Raw genomic sequence first — 24260 nt, 5'->3', positions numbered from 1 at the left:
AAAGAATTAGGAATTAGTACGTCCAGGTATCGGAGAGGACACTTACATACTGAAATTTGTGTGATAATTGGGTGTGCGTGTAGCAGGTGCCAATCCACAGATAAGGGCAATAGTTTAGATTTTGCATAATTAACTCTAAAACCGGCAAAATAACCAAAGATGTTGATAATACGGGTTATATCCGGTATTAAAGTTATAGGGTTGGAAATAAACAATAACATATCATCTGCGAACAGACCAAGTTTAACCTCCTTGCCTCCTACAGATATGCCAGAAAACGCAGGAGAGGCACGCAGTGCAACTGCTAGAGTTTCCAGAGATATAGCAAAATTACATTTAGTAAGGCCCCAGGGCCGGATGGCTTTTCTAATGACTATTTTAAAATGTTAGCCCCTAGATTTTTGGAAAGCCTACGGTCTGTATTCAACGCATTCCTCAAGGGAGAATCCCCCCCATTGTATTTTACTTCGGCACTGATAAAAGCCCTGCGGTTTTAAAGCAAACAGGCATCCATAAAAGCTTACTAGCAAACATCAAATAAGTACAGTGGGTTCCTAGCAAGCACCAGCAAAATTAAAAGTACATGTTTTTAAAGAAAATATAGTGAAAAGAGAGCCTAAAGAGGTAGCTCAATCAAAAAATGAAAAGATAAAATAGTTGTCACAACACTAAACAACAATAAGGTAAATCATACATATCTGTGTATATCAGCAAGATATATCAAAAGACAAGAAAAAATAAGGCATACATAATATGATATGGAACCATAAATAGTTATCAGTTACCAGAGGAGTACGCACAAAGATGAAAAAAGGCGCAGCACACCATACATGTAAAAAAGCATAAGAATGGTAAAAAAAACAAAGTAAACCAACCATTACAACCTGAATGTCTACGTTAGAGGCCAAATTGTAACCAAACATAAAAAGAAAGGGTATGAGGCCACAAGGGTAGCCTGAGGATCTCACATGTTGGCATCATCAGCAAGGGAGGAAGAATCAGCCTCTTCAGATTCAGCAAAAAATCCTTCTGCATCCGCAGAGGAAGTAAAATCCTTAGAAGAGTCCCCCTCAAACAAGCAGAGTTGGGCTGGGAACAATAAGGCAATTTCTTGCCGGATTTCACAAGACGAGAGCATAAAGGTGAAAAACCCTTTCTGGTGCGTGTCACTTCCGCCGAAAAGTCCTGGAATATGAAGATTCTAGAGCCTTCCCAGTGAAGATCCGTGTGTCTCCTGGACGCAGTCCACATGGCATCCTTATGCATAAAGTTAAGGTAGCGGAAAATCACCGGACGTGGTCTACTATCTGCATTATTCCGCAGGGGGCCCAGCCCTTTCCACCACTAAATCAGAGCAGGAATTTTCTATGTTCTACAGTCCTGGAGGGTGGATGTCAGGAAAAAATGGAGAGCTGGCCCTTTAAGAGACTTAGGGAGACCAATAACGCAGAGGTTATTCTGTGCGATCTGTTTTCCAAATCATCCAGTTTGGTAATAAATTGATAATGTTCCCTCCGTAGTGAGGCAGTAAGTGTTTTAACATCAGCCATGTCATGAAAGACCTCACCCAGGGGCCTATTCATCATACCTAAAATATTGAGGGAGGTAATTAGGTTTAGAACTCGCATGGAGTTCTACCTAATTGCCGGAGGAATTCATCATTCCTTCTCCCTATAACTATCTATTCCAAAAAGCTGTAATTTTTGCGATGACAGCTTTTTGAGAAATAGATAGTTTTCCCTGCCTGCTCTAACTTTACTGCAGCTGGTATCCGTGCTGCGCATGCGCTGTTACAATCGTAAACCCAGCGCATGCGCAGCACTACTTACAGCTGCGGTAAGTTTGTGTGCGCCCCCCAACCCCCCCCTCCACTCACCTCCCCCCGTCCCGCACTTACCTGCCCGCTGCAGCGCCTCCGGCTCCGTCCTGCTGATCTGTCATGTGGTCTCCCAGCAGCACACAGTGCAGTTTAGAAAAAAAAAATTTTTTTTTTTTCTAAACTTTATTGTGTTCTGCTGGTAGAAAACAATGTCAGCATTGCAGACGAAGCCAGAGGACGCACCAGAGCGCCGGAGGAAGACTCCAGGGGACCTGCACAGCTGGAAGCAGGTAAGTCTGTCCTGCTATTCGCCACCTCACAGTGGCGAATAGTAACTCCATCAAATTCCAAAAATACATAATTTTCGGAATTTGATGAATACCATAATTTCCATATCCCCATACTAATGTATGGGGAGTGTGGAAAGTAACGCAGGGGAGCTTAGCAAGGAGATATCAGTGATATCTCCTGTGCTAAGTGGCTTCATGAATACTAAAATAACATTATTTAAGGAAAACGTTATTTTAGTGTTGATGAATAGGCCCCCCAGTCCTTGTTCATTCACAGTCACTTTCTTTGAAAGTTGTGTGATCTGTGATTTAATGTCCTGCACAGCTTGAGTGAACTTAGCAGATTGTGCCTCCAAAAGAGGGCCCATAGTGTCCCGAATAGCTTGCACCACAACATCATCAACAAAATCTGAGGGCCACTAAGCTATACACCACATAGTAGCACAATCTTGATTCACCCCATATTCACATTACACCACATAATAATGTCCCTTATTCATGTATGACAGACAGCAGAGCCCCTTTTACACAATGTCCACATCAGTAGTGCCCCAATACACATAATGCCCACAGTAGTGCCCCTTATACAAAGCCTACAGCAGTAGTGCCCCTTATGCAATGCCCCAGTAGTGGTGCCCCTTAAGCAGTGCCCCCAACAGTGGTGCCCCTTATGCAATGCCCCCAGACATCATGACGCCTCTCCCATAGTGCACTGCACACTGCGGGAGCCGGAAGCCTGAGGTCAGGAGTGAGCTCCAGCCTCTGGCTGCCGCTGGCTCTGGGGGAGAGCCGGGCGCCCGCTGGTAACAAAGTCTCAGCAGGCGCCCGGCAAATGGAGCCTGTCAGCATGCCTCGGGGAACCGCTGCAAGGTTCCCCAGTCGGCGGGCCATGGGGAACAGCTCTGCGGGCCGCTGGCGAGCCACGGGTTGACGACCCCTGACCTAAGGCAAAGAAACATGAAATTTGGGGAGTATAATCCTTCCATGACTTAAGCACCCACTAAGCAGGGATTATTCCAAATTTGACTAAGGGGGTGAAAAGGGGTGTAATGTAGGTGGGGCTGCAGCCCAATATTCAAATAGGGGAGCCACACCAACTTCCAGTGATGCTTGTCAGAATTTGGGGTGACAGTTGGTGTGGCTCCCCTATTTGAATATTGGACTGCGCAGAAGACCCACCTCTGGAGTCACCACTGCTAAGGACTTCACACTAGGTTTTATCCATTTGGATACTTCACTTGCTTTGGATGACCATGAGGGTCTGAGGGAGGGGGCAGAAGGGGAGAACAGGACAAGTGGAGGAATCAGTGAGGGAACGGCGAGGAGATGTAGGAGAAGACAGAGGCAGAGTTTCTATGCCACTGAGGAGGAAAACACACGTTTGTACAAATGTGCTTCTTTTTTTTTTTTGCTCTTAATACCAATAAAATTGTTTGTAAAAAAACCCCTTAATTTATTAACACGCTCCTTTAAACCAGAGGCATAAAATAAACTAAGCATACAAGTTAAGATGGTATGAAGGAAATTAAAATATCTAAGGTCTACTCAGATGAAACCGGGTACATCAGCTAGTACCCTACATTTTCCTATTATTTTAACATTTCCTGCCGCCTCATTACTTCTGTAGGAACACATTTCCTCTCACTCACCTGTAGCAACACTTTTTCACTATATCCTCTATAGCAAACCACCTCTCACACTGAAGCAGGACACACAAAAATAAATGTTCAATAGAGCAGGGAGTTGATATATTTCTCGGTGGGTTTTCCTGATCAGAAAGGGTGTACAGCGACTGGGCCAGGAAACATATGTCTTTCCTGAGCAGAGAGTGCAAAGATCAGGAACTCACAATTTTTTGCTCATAATAGTCATGCCAGAGAAGAAACACTTCAACACTCAGCTTAGGGAGCTATCATGAACCGAAGAACAAGGTAATAATTATGCCCTTTGCAATTAATGCATTTCTACATGACATCTAGTGCTGTGTTCCTTACAATCTACAAATATCCATGAAGTAAAGGGTGTAACCAAATCTAGTTTAGAGGCTATTGCTGGTTTCTAAGAATCTGATATTATTCAGAATAAATCAATACATATCTGTCAAGAAAACAATGTTCTATGTATCCAGAGAGACACTAGTAACCTAATAATTTACAAATTAGTATAAATGTAGACACTGCAAAAAAGGAAACATGAGGATCTGGATAATATGGGTGTACAGGTTAAAGTGTTACACCACTAAGAAAACAACATCTCTGCTTTGGAAAACAAGGAAGTACTGAAAGCACTATGGGGTAAATTTACTAAGTTTCAAGACCAACTGATCTCGACAGCATGTTTATTTCTATAAAATGTGTATTTACTATCCATCATTTTTTAGTGTGAATTTTGAACCGATGGCGATGTTGGTCAGTTTTTGCTGGCATGAAGTCCACTAGTTTTGACATTTCCAGTGCAAATTAACGGCAAATAGAAATAAAAAAAAATAAACTGACTGAAAGCAGACCGAAAACCAACAAACACTTCCTAGTGCTTTTCTATTGGCCAAAACATACCACATGCAATTTTTACATCACAAACCCCATATAAAAATGCACCAAACCGCCCAAGCACATTGTGAGGGTCTGGTGAGGTGGTTGGAAGTAGTTGGTGTTAGAAGAATTGATCTTAGAAAGCAGTGTTACAGCAAATTCTAAAAGTTGTCTGGTCATTTTCTGTGTAGTCTTGTCTTAGATTAAAGTTTGCCTATATTTTGTCTGGCTTCATTTTCTTTTCGGTCTTGTCAGTATTTGTGTGCAACCGTGGTTGTGTGTGACAGTGGTGTGTTGTGTATTGTGGGTTTTATTTCTATATGTTTGTGTTCTTTGTGTTATTTGTATAGATGGAGGGGGGAGAGGATAGGGAGGGTGAGTTTGAGGAGCCAGTGCAGAAGGTAAAGCAGGAGTCTGATTCAGAGGAGGAAACATAAACAAAGTCTCGCTGTAATGTCAGATTTGGCCCAGTGCCACATTATGAGGCCCTTTTCGCTGGCAGAAAGTCTTCCTGCACTTCTACCATATGTAAGAAGCAGGGGCACCAGGAGAGGGGCGGGGGTACTAATAACCCGGGTCTGGGCTTGTTGGAGGGGCCAGGGTCAGCTGCTGAAGGGGACATTAGGCTTGCAATGAGTCTATATAAAGCTACCCATAGTTCATGCCACTATGACTCTTGGCTGGGAAAACAGATGGATAGGAAAGGGTCTTCAGGGCTGCCATAACCTGGATGAGATGGCGGCTCAAAGTTGGCAGGGATATGCCAAGCACTTTACTTGTGACTGACTGGAAATGCGAAGCACACAGCAGCTTGTGCAGGCCTCATACGGCACGTGACTGCTCAGTTTCTTGCTCAAGCTGATCGTTGACGAGGTCACATGTTCATTAAGTTGGTATGGCTGAGGCGGAACATCTGTAAGATCTCGCCATCAGACACTGCATTGATATTTGATAAGAAGCGGGGCCTGCATAACTGCATACTGCCTGCAGTAACTCATGAAGCTGCTGTTGGTTCTCTGGTTCTGCCTCCTCTCAAGTCAGGTGGTGGTGTGCTACATATCTCAGGTAGGTGCTGAACATAGAGTAACCTTGAAAGGCCATAATTTCTACATGCACAGTGCACCGCATGGCTGCGTCCGTCTTTAAAGGATTCATGCTTTGACCAACAGAATTTGTTTTGTTGTCTATTATTTGTGCGGGTTGGCATTTGTTTTTAGTCGGTTTACAAACAGATGCTTAGAAAATCTGAGGTTTGTATACATGCCTATGTACAATAATCTATAATTGGTCATTTGGTCGGTTTTCCAACGACTTTGACTTTAGTAAAGGGGAGGTTTGCTAATTCGTCGGAAAATCAACTGAAACCCCAAAAACTACGGTGATTACATTTACCCCTATGACTGCAGTGATCCCATTTTAATTTAGCAAACATGGAAATGTTCCCATTACACATCTTTTCTACAATTATCTTTACAGGGAATAGAGTTGTAATTTTTGTTTTCAAGTGTAAGTAGATGAGAGCAATATTAATACCAGAATTTATTTTTAGTGATATTTATAACTATATTACTATGTCTGATTCACTGGATATTTTTATCCATACCTGATTTCATTGCATAATTTGTTCCTTTCAACTCTGTCAAGTCCTCTTCGTCCTCCTCACCTGTAAGAAAAAGAAGCCTTAGCAACTAAATTAGGTAACAAACAACTTAACCAGGCCCTTAAGGCAAATGTACCATAACCAAACATGTTTATGTAAAATCAACATACCCTTATCATACATGAAAACACTATAATTACATTACAGGGACCTCACAATGCATACACCACATGTTAATTCACTACAGGACAAAAAACGCTTTATTAAATAATAAATATACAACACATGGAGCACTACTGAAAACAGGGTTTGTTTTTTAGGTTTCCTCTTGTTGAGCCAAAGATGGATGGAGAAATTACATTTTTCTTTGTTTAAGGTTTGTCTGTCAGTATATGTTGTTACTGCACATTGCATTATTGATTGTGCCTAAACACCGTAACTTCTGTTACCCTATCTACCTTTGTTCTAACCCACTTTCTTTTCCTCTGACTCACTTGTCGAAGCCGGATGGTTGGCTGAGACCTAAATTGTAACAATATCTGCACGACGCCATTTTGCGTTGGCTGCATGACGCCATCTTGCGGCGCCTAAACGATATCTCCGTGTACGGCGCTATATTATGATTATTAGCGTTGTGCGTCTGCCACTGACCCAGGTTAATTGTCCTCATTATACAAATACATACATTTATTAATACATATAAAATGAGCAACCCCACAAAGCACGTTTCATAATGTACTCCACAAACACGTAGACGCACAACGCATACTAGCGTCTTTACTCAATATCCCCACACTTACACAGTGCTCACTTACCCTGTAAGGTTCCTTAGCATTAATGTTAATATTAGAAGCTTTACTTGTTATCAATTATGTTGTGAAATGCAGGTATTTGATATCTAGGGTTTAGTACATGATAAGCAGACAGTGTTTGGTGCCATTCTAAACCACTGTTTGTTTGCAGATCTCCGGTTCCCTCGGCAAGGAGATCGCAACATGCGTCTGCAAGTTATGAATTATAGAGAGTTAGGTATTGAAATGTACTCTGCAATGTAATGTTTATTAGCCAGTTTAGACTTGTTCTTCGGCGGGTTTAGATACACAAAGAGCCGAACTACCACTGTTCAAACTGACCTATGAACTACATCATAACAGAAGAACCAAGAGGAAGAACCAATGGGATTATGCCAACTCGTTTCCATTGTATTGCCTACTCTCTATAAGGGTATATATTCAGGCGCTCTATTTCCAGTAGTCAGTCATCTTATTCTTTCTTTTGACGGAGGCTTCACATTTGATGCCGGGAAATCTGGATCCAGAGTGCCTGCGTATGTATCGACTGTACCTTGTGAATGTATAAATCTTTTGCGCTAATTGTATTATAGATCAAGGCGTGTAACTGAATGCTTTTATGTGAATATCTTTTTGTGCTTTGGAACCACACTCAAAGTCTGGAAAGCAATTATTTCTTGTGCGACTTACAATGCTAAATAGCGACATTTGGGTATAAAGATTATTAGGTATTCATAGTTGGGGGCTCGCAGTGAGGTCACGCTACTGGAATTTACACCGTAACACACGGTTATCGATCTCTCACCAAAGGGTGGATGGCGCCATACGCAGGAAAGGACGCACTGTGTCCGAAAACCTGCTACCACTTGATGTTGAGAGACCGATGTGCATTATTGTGTGAGTTCAAGGAGCGCTGATTAGAATCCAGGGACAGGGAAGGAAATGTTTGTTTTCTTTCGCTGATAAAGTTTTGTGTTAATAGGGTAAGTCGCACAATAGCGTACGCATATTTCCTGTATTGGTGTCACGTGTTCAACCAGTCATTGTATTTATAGCGTGATTGCTTGGTAAACCTCTGAATTACACTACTATTTTGGGGAAAACGTTTAATTCTTATCTGCGCAGAAAAGGTGTATGTAATTGAAACGTGTGATAGTAAAGTGGAGGCTACTGTCTGTAAAGCCTAAGTGTAAAGTAGAGGCTACTATCTGTTAAGCCTAGGTTGAAACTCAGTAGGTGCCTGACGGGGCCGTACAAACTACGGGCCAGTGTCCAAAGCAGGTACATTGTGGTTATCGAGAAACTAAGGGGTTTCTTGGTCCGACACCCATTAATCGCAAAGTCCATTGATCGGTTAGGTTCTTTGGGCAATGCGATCGGACTTCATGGTTATATGAAAAACTGTAATTATGAAGTGGGTTGTTGTGGGAGTGAAACTGCTGGCAAGGTTAGGAGTTATTGGAACTTCTAGATGCTACCAGCTGGGAGTAAACTCAAAGTAGGAAGCGAGTGGTGAAGCTTGAGGTGAATTCATCACAAGTAAAATAATCAGCTAGGCGGTTATTTTACTCCTCGTTTATGCACACGGACCATATCGCTTATCGGGAAAGTGGTGCATAACGGGATGAAGCGAGTGGCTGAAGCTTGATTTGAATTAGCCGCAGGTAGAATAATTTACAATAGGTGATTATTCTGCTCCTCGTTGTGCAAGCTGACTGTAATGCCCTGCGGGACGGCTGTGTATAATGGGAGGGAGTGCGTGAACGTAGTGCACTGAAAATCGTTCACCAATCGAAATTCTCTAGAAATTGCTAAGCGTTTTCTCAGATAGGTGCGAAGCAATCTCTGGAAATGGTCGATCGTGTGCTGCTGATGGAAGGGCCGGTTGGTTCGGCCAGGTATGTCATGTTTAAAACGTATGGTGCATACGCTACGGCGTACTGTGGCATGTGGGTCAACATGACCAAGGAATGTAGAAAACCTTTTCCTAAGATTGGTAGCTTTGATTCAGAGGTACTGAATAATGTTAGAGACAGTATATGTTTAGTGAAATCTCTAAAGAAAAGGATAAAGTTTAATGATTGTTTAAAGTTGTGGCAGCATGAGGGGAACATGTGGCTTAGCGGTGTGCATGCGACGCAAACTAGCGTCACGCTCACGCCGCAAGGGAGCGCATACACAATGCTAAATAGCGTTGTGTGCGTGCCGCAAGGGTGCGCGCACGCACAGCAAGGTAGCATTGCCAAAGGTAATGTTAGTAGCGCATGCGCACCACCTCCACCCTATGCGGATGTGGGTGAAGGTACAGTCGATCTCAAAAATCATAAAAATGTAACAAGTAACTTTTACCCTCTCCTGAGTAACTATAAGGAACATGTTTATGATGCAGATGATGAACCTGTTGTAATGTCAGCTCTTTCCCATGTTGCCCAAATGTTAAATGTACTATCACAGCAAGCACAGGTAGCTGTCCCGCTAGTACCAGTAATGGAGGTAGCCCCACCAGTGCAGGAAGTATTAACACCCACTGTAACAGTAGCGGAGGTTGTTAATACCATACGTAGTAGTAATAGGCTGAACCCTCAAACATGTAGCAAGGCCAAAGGAAGCGGTGTGGCAGGTTTCCATCCCGTCCAGACAATAACTGTTCCCAATGGGTCACCGGACGCAAATGGAATAGTGACCACAAGGGATGTAGCGGTGCATTGTCCATGGATGAGAGCGGCGCTACATTCCATAATGAAAGATTTCCCTGACCCTAGGAAAGAACTAGTGCAAGAGATTTGTAAAGGATTTAGGAAATGATCATGAGCCAACCAACAAAGATTGGCGAGTGGTATTACGGGCATGTCTTCCACACAATACCGACGTGAAAAAGTTTATCATGGCCTGTGTATTGGATGGAGATAGTCCCATAACTGATGAAGGCAATGAGGACAACATAACCCGTATTGTCACCCAATTGGCCGTATTTTTCCCATTAATAGTTAACTGGAGTAAAATCTTCACAATTAAGCAGAAAGAGAGTGAGACTGCAACAGATTTTTTCACCAGAGCGCTGCAGACTATTACCCAGCACACAGGTATAGAAAATATAAAAGACAACACACATCACAGGGAAATGACCATAACGGTGCTCATGGATGGTCTTAAAGACACTCTAAAGACCAGGGTTCAGACCTCACTTCCTGAAAGGAGGGGAATTACAGCAGACACACTCAGGGAATCTGCAATTGAACATGATAAAAACATCCTTAAGAAGAGAGAAATGCAGAGCGAGAAACTAATGGTTGTTAGTATTCAAGCTCTGGAAGGAATGCAAATATCACCACAGCATTCTTATCACACACAGACACAATACACCCATCCCACACAACCTCCAAACCCATATTCCCATACACAACCACAATCTGTCCACACTCCACAACCCACACGACAACCTTTTAATACACGTCAACTACGAAGGTGTTATATTTGTAACAAGGAGGGACACATAAGTAGGTTTTTTAAAGCTAGAAAGTGGGAAACGCCAAACCAGGAAACACCGAAATACCCACAGAAAGGGCACCCACAAAAGTCAAGACAGTTCCAGCAATCACCTGCTCACATTGTGGCAGTAAATGCTTTACTGGAGGAAGACAGTCAGCTCTAGGAGTCAGGTCACACCTGTAGTCTACAGCCAGTCAGGTTAACTGGGGATACTAGGGAAGAACCCGTAATGATAGTTGATGTAGCTGGTACCAAACATTCTTTTCTTGTAGACACAGGGGCGACCAAATCAGTGTTAAATTCTCCATCCAATTTACAGGTGACCAGCAAGACAGTACCAGCAATGGGTGTAACGGGTAAAGTGCAACATTATCCTTTAAGCAATTCTGCTGAGGTTACTATTGGTCCATTGCATACCAGGCATTCCTTTCTCCTGGCAGCAGCGGCTCCTACTAACCTACTGGGAAGGGATTTGTTATGTAAAATGGGATGGGTCACTAATTGTATCCCTGGTGGTATATTTTTCGATATCCCAGAGAGAGTTGCGCAAGAGGTGAGGGATATATTGGACACTCCCCAAAGGTTGCTTCACTCTACCGTTTCAGATAAAAATCCATCACAGGTAAAAGAGATGTTATCTCAAATACCAGGTTCCCTCTGGACCAAAGATGGAAAGGACACTGGACTGATGGCAAATGTAGCTCCCATAATGGTAAATCTAAAAAGTGGTAGGCATGCTCCAAAAATTCCCCAGTACCCATTAAAACCAGAAGTAGAGATAGGGGTTTATCCCACAATTGAGCGGTTATTGCAACAGGGAATTTTAGTCCGTACAGCTAGTGTAGCCAACAGTCCCATCTTTCCTGTGAAGAGTGGTGGGAGGGGTTATAGGCTAGTACAGGACCTTAGAGGGGTTAATAAGGTAGTTGAGAGCCAATTCCCTGTAGTGCCGAATCCAGCTGTCATCCTTATGCAGATTCCACCATCCGCAACTCATTTCACTGTCATTGACCTCTGTTCTGCCTTCTTCTCTGTCCCTCTTCATCCTGACTGTCAGTACCTATTTGCATTTACATACAGGGGGGTACAATACACATGGACACGATTGCACCAGGGCTTCATAGACAGCCCCAGTATCTTCTCCCAGGCCTTACACGACTGTTTACAATCTTTTCAACCTGCCAATAGATCTGTTCTAATACAATATGTAGATGATTTATTGTGTGCTCTGATTCGTTTTTGTCATGTTTAAATGATACTAATCTACTGTTGCTTCATCTTTCACAGACAGGACACAAGTTTGCTCAGACCAAATTACAGCCATGCCAAACCAGGGTTAAATACTTGGGACACTGTCTAACTCAGGGATTACGGCATCTGACTACTGACAGAATCAAGGCTATACAGACCATGACACTGCCGCAAAACCAACAGCAAATCTGTACCTTCTTGGGAATGTGTGGATACTGCAGAATGTGGATCCCAGGTTTTTTCTATTTTGGCTTTACCATTACAGGACTTAATCTCTTCCTCAAAGCCCAATCGTGTCGTACACTCAGAGGAAACAGAGCAGGCTTTCCTTAACCTTAAGGATAGTCTGACAAGAGCACCTGCATTGGGAATACCTGATTATGAAAAACCTTTTGACTTATACTGTACAGAAACTAATGGTTGCTCAGCAGGTGTCCTCACACAAAAACATGGTGATGCCAGTAGACCCGTAGCATACTACAGTGCACAATTGGACACTGTGGCAAGATCACTCCCAACGTGTTTAAGAAGTGTTGCTGCAACCGCTTTTGGTAAACAAGAGCAAAGACGTAGTGTTAGGGCATGATACAACTGTCTATACACCTCATGGAGTATCTGCTTTGTTAAATTCAGCCCAAAACAGACATGTCTCCTCAGCTAGGTTCACAAAATGGGAACTAGCCCTGATAGCACCTGCAAACATCACCATTAAACGGTGCAATACGTTAAATCCAGCAACGTACTTCCAATATGTGCCCCAGGAAGCACTAAGGGTGGAGAGAGGTGAGTCGCTGGTGAAAGGTGAGTTTTGCAGGTATACTGATGTACATGACTGTATGGATTATTTGCATCAAAACTTTACAGCTAGCCCTGACATACGTGATACACCATTGGAAAATGCAGATTTGACGTTTTACACGGATGGGAGTTGTCATAGACAAACTGACACAGGAGAGTTATATACAGGTTATGCTGTTGTAAATGACGCGGACATCATAGAAGCCGGACCCCTTGGTCCACCTCACTCGGCCCAAGTGGTGGAGCTGGTGGCACTAAGAAGAGCGTGTGAATTAGCAAAACGCAAATCTGCTAATATCTACACTGGCTCTAGGTATGCCTTCGGGGTAGTACATGATTTTGGTGCTCTATGGAGTCTAAGAAATTTTATGACAGCAGCAGGCACACCAGTCGCACATTCAAAACATATAAAAGGACTATTGACAGCGATTCAAATGCCAAAGGCAGTGGCCATCATTAAGTGTAAAGCCCATACATGTGAGGACGATCCGGTGTCACTGGACAATAATAGAGCAGATGAACCTACCAAATGGGCAGCAGGTTTAAGATTTAACATACCACTTGATAAGATGATGCTTTTCCAAATGATTGATATGCAGAAATTAATTGAGATGCAAAATTTGTGTTGCACCCAGGAAAAGGCAGTCTGGAGATCAAAGGGATGTGGGCAAGAGTCCTCTGGACTCTGGAGAGATGGACAAGGTAAGCCAGTGGCACCCAAGGCATACTACCCAAGCTTGGCTGAGGCAGCGCACGGTCTGACTCACCTGGGAAAGCAAGGTATGCGCAAGTTTGTCAGGGCGTATTGGTGTGCACCAGGTTTCTCTTCCCAAGCCGAAAAGAGGGAAATGTCCTGCTTGACATGTTTGGGGAAGAACGTTGGAAAAACAATACCAACCGAGCCATCCCACATTCCTCTGACAGACAGACCCTTTCATCCAATTACCCCCCTGCAGGACTCTCAAGTATGTATTAGTATGTACATATGTGTTTTCTAATTCGGTTGAGGCATATCCAGCTGCCACTAATACTTCTGCGTTCACTGCTAAAAAGATTGTCCAGGAGTTTGTACGGTATCCCTAGAATTATTGAAAGTGATAGGGGTACTCATTTCACAGGTGATGTCTTCCAGAACATGTGTAAGTTGATGGGTATTAATAGTAGACTTCACACCCCTTACCGACCGCAATCCAGCGCCAAGGTGGAGAGGGTAAATGGTACTATTAAGAATAAACTAAGTAAGATCATGGCAGAAACTGGACTGGGGTGGCCAGAAGCATTACCACTAGTCTTTCATAGCATCAGGACAACTCCTAGACCCCCTCTTAATCTGTCCCCCTTTGAGATACTGTTTGGTAGACAACCTCATTTGATTATAAGTCCGCAGGAAGATTTGAAAAGTCACAACGAGGTTACTGTAAGGTATCTTAGAACAATGAGTAAACAGTTGAAGCAACAGCAGCAGCAAAACTGAAATTGTTGTCACCTCATATGCCAGAAACAAACTGTCATGATGCTGAACCTGGAGAATTTGTTATGATCAGGAATTTCTTATGTTCAGGTTGTCTGACAGATCGGCGGGAAGGTCTGTATCAAGTGTTTGCTGACGAGTATACTTCCTTGAAAGTGGCAGAGAGAGATACCTGGGTCCATTCCACTCACTGCAGAAAGGTCAACCAACCGGTGGAGAGACAAGGCGGAGTCGAGGCAGATATCGTAGACCTGTCAATTGCGAGCCTGTTCCGGGAGGGTTAAAAGTTGCAGTGAGACACCTGGGCTAAAGAAATTTGTAGATCACTGTTCCAGCAATGGAGTGGTGTGCTGGGGTTACGTTTGTGTTTTTTTCCAGAGTTTTCATCATTCTAGTTTGTTTTGGGATGTCTGGTTTCTGTGACGGAGGACAGATGACGGAGAGAGAAGCTGATTGTGATATCAATAGAGTGGAGTCTGACCAAACTCAGTACAGTAACTGCTAAGAGATCTGTTAGCCTGGAAACTCGGAGACAGTGTGAAGGTTTATCATCTGAGGAATATTGTATTTGTGAGTCCCTAGTTGATGAGAGATGCACCCAACGGTGCCAACCTAAGTATAACTAGTATAGGGGTGGGTATCCTTTAAAGGATTATCATACCATGGTGGGCAAAGTTTTAAACCAGACTGACTGTTGGGTGCCTCAGGGACAACATAATGTAGGGTTAGTGCCATTTCGATTAAATGTCTCTGAGGTCTTAGAATTGCAACAAGGGAAGACACTGGATGGAGAATTTCTTATGTCCAAACCACCTCATTTTAAACTCCACCAGTACCAAGTAGATAAATCACTTTTGTGTTTGAATATCACCAGCTTCAACAAACCAGGAAGTTGGGAGGTGACTGGGAATAACCAGACGATGACCTTCTCACTAACAGCCGATAATGAACCTATAAATTTTTAACTTTTACGCACAATTAGATTAGGTGGGAGACACTTCCACACTTAGTTCCACCAAAGAGATGGTTGGTAGGGTACCAGAAGGGTACTGTGCCAGGGTTATACAACCAGAAACGTATGTTAGTCAGATCGGAGAACCTGAGAGAGAATCATTTGCTAGGGAAATGTGTTTGAGGATTATGATGCATTCTATTCCTTGCGTTCTCCCCGATGTGTATTTTATATGTAGAAGGAAAGCGTATAAGTGGCTCTCTCCGAGTTCAGAAGGTTTATGTTACCTGGGAAGGGTACTCCCAGAGGTTATGACCGTTACACATGGTGAAATGCTTGATATTCATAAAAATACACCATCACCATATATTCACACACAGTATGAACTCAGAGACAAAAGAAACATGATACCTGGCGATGTACATACAGCCACACAGTTGATTAGCGAAACAACTGGCTTTCAAGTTTTAGTAGCATTGGATCCCACCAGGATCGCTCGGGGTACTTTAAATTTCAGATATATTCATGATCTTGCTAAATCAATAGATAATATGACCGAGATGTATGATGACACATTAAGATATACAGGTAAAGAGTTACAGGCCTATAAGAAAGAACTTATGCAACATAGACTAGTGTTAAATTATTTAACAGATGTCACTGGAGGGTACTGTGTGACCTTAACCACCCAATTTGTTGCATAGTGTTGCACGTACATCACAAATAATACTAGTGACCCCAAGGAGGTGATAGACCGGAAGATGGACGAAATTCTGCAGCTAAAATGGGAATTTCGGAAGAACCATAATGCTTCAGTGGCTGAAGTAGAGGAAAAGGTAGAAGAGTGGTTCTCTGGTCTCGGAGAGTGGGTCCAGGAAATGGTTGCTAGTGTAGGAAAACTCCTGATCCTCATATTGGTCGTCATCTTAATAATTGGCTTATGTATCAGATGTGTTCCTGCTGTGTTGAAATGTGGAAAATGTAATGCTAAGGTAAACCGAGAGAATGAAATTATGATGGTGGTTAGTAGTAATAATATGCATACTAAGGTATGTGAAGAACTGCATTACAACCCAGAACTAGAATGTACCATCAGATGATGTACAGATTTAGTCATGTATGAGATGTATTATTAAATGTTATTTTATACATCCTAAATAATGTAAGTCCCTATCCCCTTCAAGACTTCCTTTATAGGTTAGATGCATCCACACATCTTTCCCATGATCTTCCAAGACCCGCGCTGTGCGTATAAGGGTAGTTTTATGTCTCTCCCAGGGACACATTATTGATGGTTTAATGACCACATTGTGCCATCCCATAATATAATATTAAATAATATTTCATAGTGTAAGCCTGAATAAACTCTAAGATCAGAGTGTGATAGCGTATTGTTTGCTATCAAAGGGTGGACTGTCAATGCCGGATGGTTTCCTGAGACCTAAATTGTAACAATAATATCTGCACGACGCCATTTTGCGTTGTCTGCATGATGTCATCTTGCAGCACCTACACGATACCTCTGTATACGGCGCTATATTATGATTATTAGCGTCGTGCGTCTGCCACTGCCCCAGGTTAAAAGTCCTCATTATACAAATATGTACATTTGTTAATACATATAAAATAAGCAACCCCACAAAGCATGCTTCATAATGTACTCCACAAACACGTAGACGCTCAAAGCATACTAGCGTCTTTACTCAATATCCCCACACTTACACAGTGCTCACTTACACTGTAAGGTTCCTTAGCATTAATGTTAACATTAGAGGCTTTACTTGTTATCAATTATGTTGTGAAATGCAGGTATTTGATATCTTGGGTTTAGTACATGATAAGCAGACCGTGTTTGGTGCCATTCTAAACCACTGTTTATTTGCAGATCTCCGGTTCCCTCGGCAAGGAGATCGCAACATGCGTCTGCAAGTTATGAATTATAGAGCGTTAGGTATTGAAATGTACTCTGTAATGTAATGTTTATTAGCCAGTTTAGATTTGTTCTTCGGTGGGAAAAGATACACATGGAGCCGTTGGAGGGCTGAACTACCACTGTACAAACTGACACAGAGAAGCTGAATGACAAACTGTGAAAAATATTGTTTTACTTGTCTACAAAAACTGTCATCAAAGCTATTGAAGTTTGACACTGGCATTACTAGTCACCAAAAATAAGAATATAAATAATGTTTATACCAGTAGTCACACCACTCTCTCATACCTGGCATGCCATAAATCATTCATATTGTACCAAAAAATGTGCACTACTACAAACAGATATTATTAATCTTTTACTGTCCTGTAAGTTAGCATAATGAAAGAAAAGGACTGATATAATGCCTGGAGAAAGTGCATTTTTACAGGTTTCAGTACATTTTTGGATTCTGCCGTTAAGATGAGTGCACATTAGGAGGTAAATTTACTAAAGTGAGAGATTTTAGAAGTGGAGATGTTGCCTATAGTAACCAATTACTTTACTTAACATTTAACTAGCAACTTCTAGAAGATAAAAACTAGAATTGGATTGGTTGCTATGGGCAACATCTCCACTTCTAAAAACTCTCACTATACTTAATACCCCAAGTACTGGCACATTTGAATTAAATGTCACAATTGTTTTATGGATTTGTTTTATAAACAAAAGAGGTAGAAGTAATGTCAGGATAAGATGTAATAAGTACAGATGTCCCTTAAAGTATATAATCCTAATGTGGCAAAGCAGGCAGTGTAAGATACATACAACATCTTTTCAATAGACTATTAGAATTGTGGGGTACATTTGAGGGAAAAGTCACCCCTACAAATACCTCATCTGAGATATTACCAGTTTTGAAAAATAGTTAAAAATGTAATGCACTAGTATACACAGCTTGTTGCTCAAATGATAAAAGATGTTCACCCAATTCCCAGAAATGGGATACTGTGTCTTTCAGTAATGAAAATGTTATGTGTGTTAGGGACAAGCTCAGAAAGCAATGCATTGCAGGTCTCCTTCCTGGACAACAGCCCACCTCAACACTAATGCCTATGGACTGCTGTCTCTTGCTAACCAGCCCAATCAATGATAATTAGGTCAGCTTTTGTAAGATACAAATTGGGCCACATGCAGGAGGGTCAGTGCATCGGCGGCTCTGCCCCCATTAGAGAGGAACATCTCTCTTAAATAAATCAGACTTGATTGCGGAGAATTGGGCCCGCCAGACACAAACTCATTCACATTGATTTGAATATAAATTATTGAAAGTGGCTTCACTCACTTTCTGCATTTATGAAAACAACAAAGAGAAAACCTAGCCGCTCTTTGTCCTATTCCCTTTCAGTATCATGTTTCTTCACCTGCCTTGCTTCCTTTGAAAGTCTTAAATAAGGGAACTGTAACATGCACACTGCACAGTTAAATTGACAGATATGTTGGGAAAAAACACATAGGATGGAATTCAGAATATAAATTATACACTTTACATGAAACTCTTAAACTAGTTTTAAAAAACTAAAATACACTGTCACTCAGCGTCATCCAAAAACTTAGCATACATATAGAATTGTAAAAGAGTTCTCATCCTTGATAATAAAGGACACTGATTGGCCATGCTAATCTGAGAAACATAACTCTTGTGCAAATGATCTAATAAAGAATTCAACAACAGCTGTTCTAAATGAATGTCTGCTTGTTTTCCTGGTCTGATGTAAATGGCACTGTAGGAACCTGCAGGTCCCAGTGCTCTCTCTTCAACACAAACATCCGTTCCTGTACCACTCTGTCTGGAACATGATCTCTTTTGTGCTGCCGGGAGAGATTTCTTAATGTTCCCTTCTCAAAAGTCACATGCGCTGCATGGAAACACCTAGAGTTGGCCCAGGAAATAAGGGCATACGGTAGTACAGTATGTCTTAAACTGCAATCGCCTGGTGCAGAAATTATAATCCTGAAACTGAAAGTCAAATATACACGTACACAATGACGCTACATTCACATACTAACTGTACACAATGACATCCTGCCATGGCACAAACCTATATGTACACATTGGTACCTCACTGTGGTAACGGTATGTTTTACATATTGCAATTTAGAAAGCAGAGAGTGATTACTGTGCGACATACAGACCAATTCAACTATCTGATTACAGTGTGCAAACCAGGTCAATTCAGCAGTCTAATTACAGTGCACAAGCCAGGACTATTCAGCGGTCTTATTACTTCTGAACGCAATGTCAGCACAAGACCTGTTAGTCGAGGTTCCATGGATTGGGTCTCCATGTCTGAGCCATAGCACACAAACCTCAGATCACCATGAGCAATGACAACCATCCCACTGGAATGGTGTAGAGCACACCGCCATTGGACTCTGGAATAGTGAATATGCCTAGTATGGAGTGACATATCCCACTTTATTATCTGTCAGTCTGATGGTCAAATCGAATGGGTGTTTGGTGAATAATAGGAGAATGCTTCCAGCCTGAATGCCTTCTGCCAACTGGGAAGCTTGATGGAAGAAGAGTAATGGTTTGGGTTTCTTTTTCATGATTGGGCCTGGTCCCCTGAGTTCTAGTGAAGGGAAATCTTAATACTACAGCATTTAATAATATTCTAGAGAATTTTCCGGTTCCAACTTACAGTTTGTGAAAGGCCCTAGACAATGCCCTTATGCACAAAGAGAGGTCTATCAAAAATGATTTGCTGATTTTGCTATGAAAGAAAATGACTGTCCTGCACATAGCCCTGAACTTTGGAATAAAATGTTCAACAAGCGCATATGGGTGTGATGTACGGGTATCCACTTACTTTTAGCCATGTAGGGAAGATCATGCTTGCCGACTTTAATTATGTCCTCTGCGGGAGAAACCCAAAGAGAGGATGCAAGTGGGTGGTGATGGGGGCGGGGCTGGATGATGCACATTAGTCCCCGCCCCTCATGGGTAAAATTATGTAAATTGAGCTTCTATGAAGAGGAGGCTGGGTTAAATGACTTAATCATCACAGAAACACGTCATATTGGCCCAGCCCAATCCTCACAGGCTGCGATTCCTGGCACTATTTTTCCCATTCTGCCCACTTCACTAGGAAGTGGGCAAGATGCGGGAGAAACTGTGAAACACCCTCTCTTTCGGGAGCATGGGGGAGGCTTTGAAAATTCAGAAGTCTCCCAGAGGTTCCAGGAGAGTAGGTAAGTATGGTGTAGATATAGCATTACATTATAGCTGTGGTTCTCAACTCCAGTCCTCAAGTACTCCCAACAGGACACTATGATAATAATGCCAAAGTATTCATCATATAAGGAGAACTAGACAATCTAACCAATGTTAGGCTAATATTCCTTCTGCAAAATCTAAAAGGGCATCTATTTATACCTTCTCTGATGATACAGACTCTCCATTTAGGTCTTCAACATTTTTACCATTCGTTAAATTGCTTATAACATCTGTTTATAACTTAACTACATTTTTAAATTAAAACATAAAAAACCACCCACAAAACAGGAGCTAGAAACTAGTATAGAGAATAGGAAAATTCTGAGAAATTATATTACTTAATGATCATAGCCACAATAGGGGTACGTTCAAAAATACTGTGCAAAAACAGGCTACGTGGAAAATAATGGACAAGAGAATATTTATAAAGAAGAAAAGACAACCAATCTAGCGCTGGAAATAATAAATATTAAATTGATCACACAGCTGTTGTAGATCCGTGAGACTGCTGCTTCAAATATCAAGACAGGCTATACTCTACCTATCGGTTAATCAAAAACAAACAGTACTTTTAGAACAATGAAGCGCTGTCTCAGTAACTAAAATAAATCAGCATTTAATCATAAGAATGTATATAAATATATAAAAGTATAGATAGCCACAGTAATAAGTACCAAAATAAAAACAAATCAATCTAAAATCTAATTAGACAGATGAGACAACTGCAATGTGACAGATCATAGAGTAACCAATATATCTGTGCCAGTAACATTTAAGATACAATTGTATCAATATGACCTTGCAACAATACAAACGTTCTGACGCATTCAAAAAAGGGATAATATAACCAAATACAAAATAATTCAGGATCCAGAATATTTGTGATGAAGTATTTCCAGTTTTTCCAGCTCTCTTTGTTATAGCAGACTGGATAGTTTTATAAAGTGTCAGATTACAAAAATACATAATGTTGTAGGCAACTCTATTTACGCTGGGATCCAGTAAATAGACAAAGTACCAAATGTATACAGGAGCTCCTCCAGATTAATATGGAGACCGGAATGTCCAGGATATTTGTGACTTAATATTGCCAATTCTCTGTTATAACAGATTAGATAATCTTATGAAATGTCAGATGACAGAAATGCAAAACATAGGCAACTCTATTAGTGCTGAAATCCGGTAAATAGACAGAATTACGATATGTATAGGAGCTCCTCCAGGTTAATATTAATATGGAGACCGGAGTATCAGTCCGTTTAACAGTTGGTTACTGTTATCAATACGTGGTGCACTCATGTTTTTTGAAGTCGGACCTTTCTCCTCTGCTCCACGGAGGTAAGTCTGCATGCAGAGTCCACAGCGGCAATAGCCAGTGTTGGTGTCCGGTAAGGACAGCCGACACACACAGTGTGATCACACGGGCGGCTTGCCGCTGTAAAGCCTTCTCCGCATTTCTCCGCCTTCAAAACAATCAGCGGCTTCTTCAGGAAAACACGAGTGCACCACGTATTGATAACAGTTACCAACTGTTAAACAGACTGATATTCCGGTCTCCATATTAACCTGGAGGAGCTCCTATACATATCGGAATTCTGTCTATTTAGTGGATTTCAGCACTAATTGAGTTGCATATGTTTTGCATTTCTGTCATCTGACATTTCATAAGATTATCTAATCTGTTATAACAGAGAAAGCTGAAAGAATTGGCAATATTAAGTCACAAATATCCTGGACATTCCGGTCTCCATATTAATCTGGAGGAGCTCCTTTATACATTTGGTATTTTGTCTATTTACTGGATCCCAGCATAAATAGAGTTGCCTACAATATTATGCATTTTTGTCATCTGACACTTTATAAAACTATCGAGTCTGCTATAACAAAGAGAGCTGGAAAAACTGGCAATACTTAATCACATATATTCTGGATCCTGAATTATTTTGTATTTGGTTATATTATCCCTTTTTTGAATGCGTCAGAACGTTTGTATTGTTGCAAGGTCATATTGATACAATTGTATCTTAAATGTTACTGGCACAGATATATTGGTTACTCTATGATCTGTCACATTGCAGTTGTCTCATCTGTCTAATTAGATTTTAGATTGATTTGTTTTTATTTGTACTTATTACTTTGGCTATCTATACTTTCATATATTTATATACATTCTTATGATTAAATACTGATTTATTTTAGTTACTGAGACAGCGCTTCATTGTTCTAAAAGTACTGTCTATATTTATAAACACTGCACTGACAATTTTAAATAAGAATCCCCCAAACAGGATCTATTATTGTGTAATGTTGTCACATTGATCTATTTCACTGTTCTTTAACCTCAGTACAATTCACAGTCATTCCCACAGAGAAATAGGATTGTGGAATATTTCACACTAGCTGGGATACCAGGTATTGCCTGGGTTGAAGACTGGACCCTGAAGTACACCTGCAACCTTTATTTGTTTACATTGTCCTCGTCTATAACCCCATTCCATTGATCCTGAAAAGGACCCCACTGTTTGCTAACATGCATACAAACAGTGGTGTAACTACCGTTGGTGCAAGAGGTGTGGCTGCTATGGTGCCCGAGCTGCCTCTATGGCCCACAGCTCGCCCTGCACCCATACACACAATGCGGGCTGGTCCAGTCAGGCCCGACGAGGGGGGCTGTGTGTCAGCGGTTTTGATTTGGTGCTGGCCCGCCAGATGATTACAGCTGGTGCACCGCCAGGCAGACATGGAAAGACAGTGCAGTCGGTCGCGAGGCAATCAGAGCTCGCAGACCGGCAGCCAATCAGCAGTGGCGGTTCCTGATTGACTGCTGGTCAGCAGGTTCCGATTGGCTCACGGCCGGCACCAGATTCAAACCGTGCAAGCACTGTACGTCCATGTCTGTCGCAGGCTGCCAGTGCTCCAGCTGTAATTGGTGGCCCAGGCACCAATTCCAGCCCTGCTTCAAGTTAAAGAAAAGGACATGGTCTGTCCTAAACACGTTGGTGGAGGGGAGTGTTACCAAAAACTGATGCTGTCTGTGTCTTCCAATGATTGATGCGCAGCTAAAAAGAAGGCAATATACCCGGGTATCCTCTCTGTAGTGAACACCTTTTACTGTGCCTTACTTGGAAGGCCACATACAGTACAAAGTGATTTTTTATGTGCTATTCTATTGTATGGGAATAAATCTGTTAAACTTTTAACCACTATGAGGAGTTTTTTTCACTTATATTCCATGAGGAGAAAAACTGTCAATTGAAGTTTTTATTATACGGAAGGAGTCTCCCATTGAGAAGAATAAAGAAACCTTTCAAGGCACATTTATTCGAGGCGAGACGTTCCACAAGGGAGAACAATGTTGGTTTAGAAACTCTGAAACAATTAAAAAACATTTAAATTGTATTCTTTAAACCGACATTACTATTTATTCTGTTCTAATCTGACAATATATATTTCTAAACAAACAACAGCGGATGGCGATGGGGAAATCGTCGCACAGGCAATTAGATCTCATCTTATCTATTAATATGAAAAAGCCATTGGTTGGATGTTCTGTATATCAAGTATATGGGAGGTCTTAACACTTTCCTCCCGGCAAATCTGGACTCTTGTTATTGGCAGGAACACCCATTAGCCGGATGTCCTGTCTATCAAAGTTTACCGCCATATGATTGGCCACTGCAAAGCACATAAATCCAGGATAACCAGGAACTCCTTACAGTGTTGCTTCCTCCGTGAACAAGCTTGATCGGCGAAACGCGCGTTGGCAGGATAGGTGCCCATGACTGCGCAGTACAGGACACCCCAGCATCAAGTTTGTACCTAATTGGTGGACTTATCCTTATGCATAGCATTTTGGATTCTTACTTGGGGCATATATTCATATAAAATTCAGTATTCTGCGCTGAAAAAAAGTTTGCATAAGCAGCTTAGTAACATTTAAGATGATTAAGTGAATAAATTATGACGATTATCTGTTTAGTCGACATCGACTTTCGGACACTTTATGGATCAATGAACGCCACGTTTCTCTTTCTCTGACCGCTTCCTTCAGGTCATTTATTGGCATGTTCGTATCA

The 24260-nt window shown here is 41.7% G+C and overlaps 1 protein-coding gene across 1 annotated transcript in view; it reads right to left on the bottom strand.

Moving 5' to 3' along the window:
* Positions 1-24260, bottom strand: part of SKAP1 (src kinase associated phosphoprotein 1) — a 591854-nt gene that overhangs the window by 118327 nt on the left and 449267 nt on the right. Inside the window, exon 10 of the mRNA XM_088474694.1 lies at positions 6244-6303. Coding sequence (XP_088330820.1) covers positions 6244-6303 — 60 coding nt within the window. The remainder of the gene's footprint in view (positions 1-6243; positions 6304-24260) is intronic.

The sequence above is a fragment of the Taudactylus pleione genome, unplaced genomic scaffold (genome assembly GCF_031769625.1).
Source record: "Taudactylus pleione unplaced genomic scaffold, aTauple2 ptg000155l, whole genome shotgun sequence".
NCBI classification, from domain to species: domain Eukaryota; kingdom Metazoa; phylum Chordata; class Amphibia; order Anura; family Myobatrachidae; genus Taudactylus; species Taudactylus pleione.
Note: the sequence above shows the minus strand (reverse complement) of the source record. Positions and strands in the feature narration are given on the sequence as shown.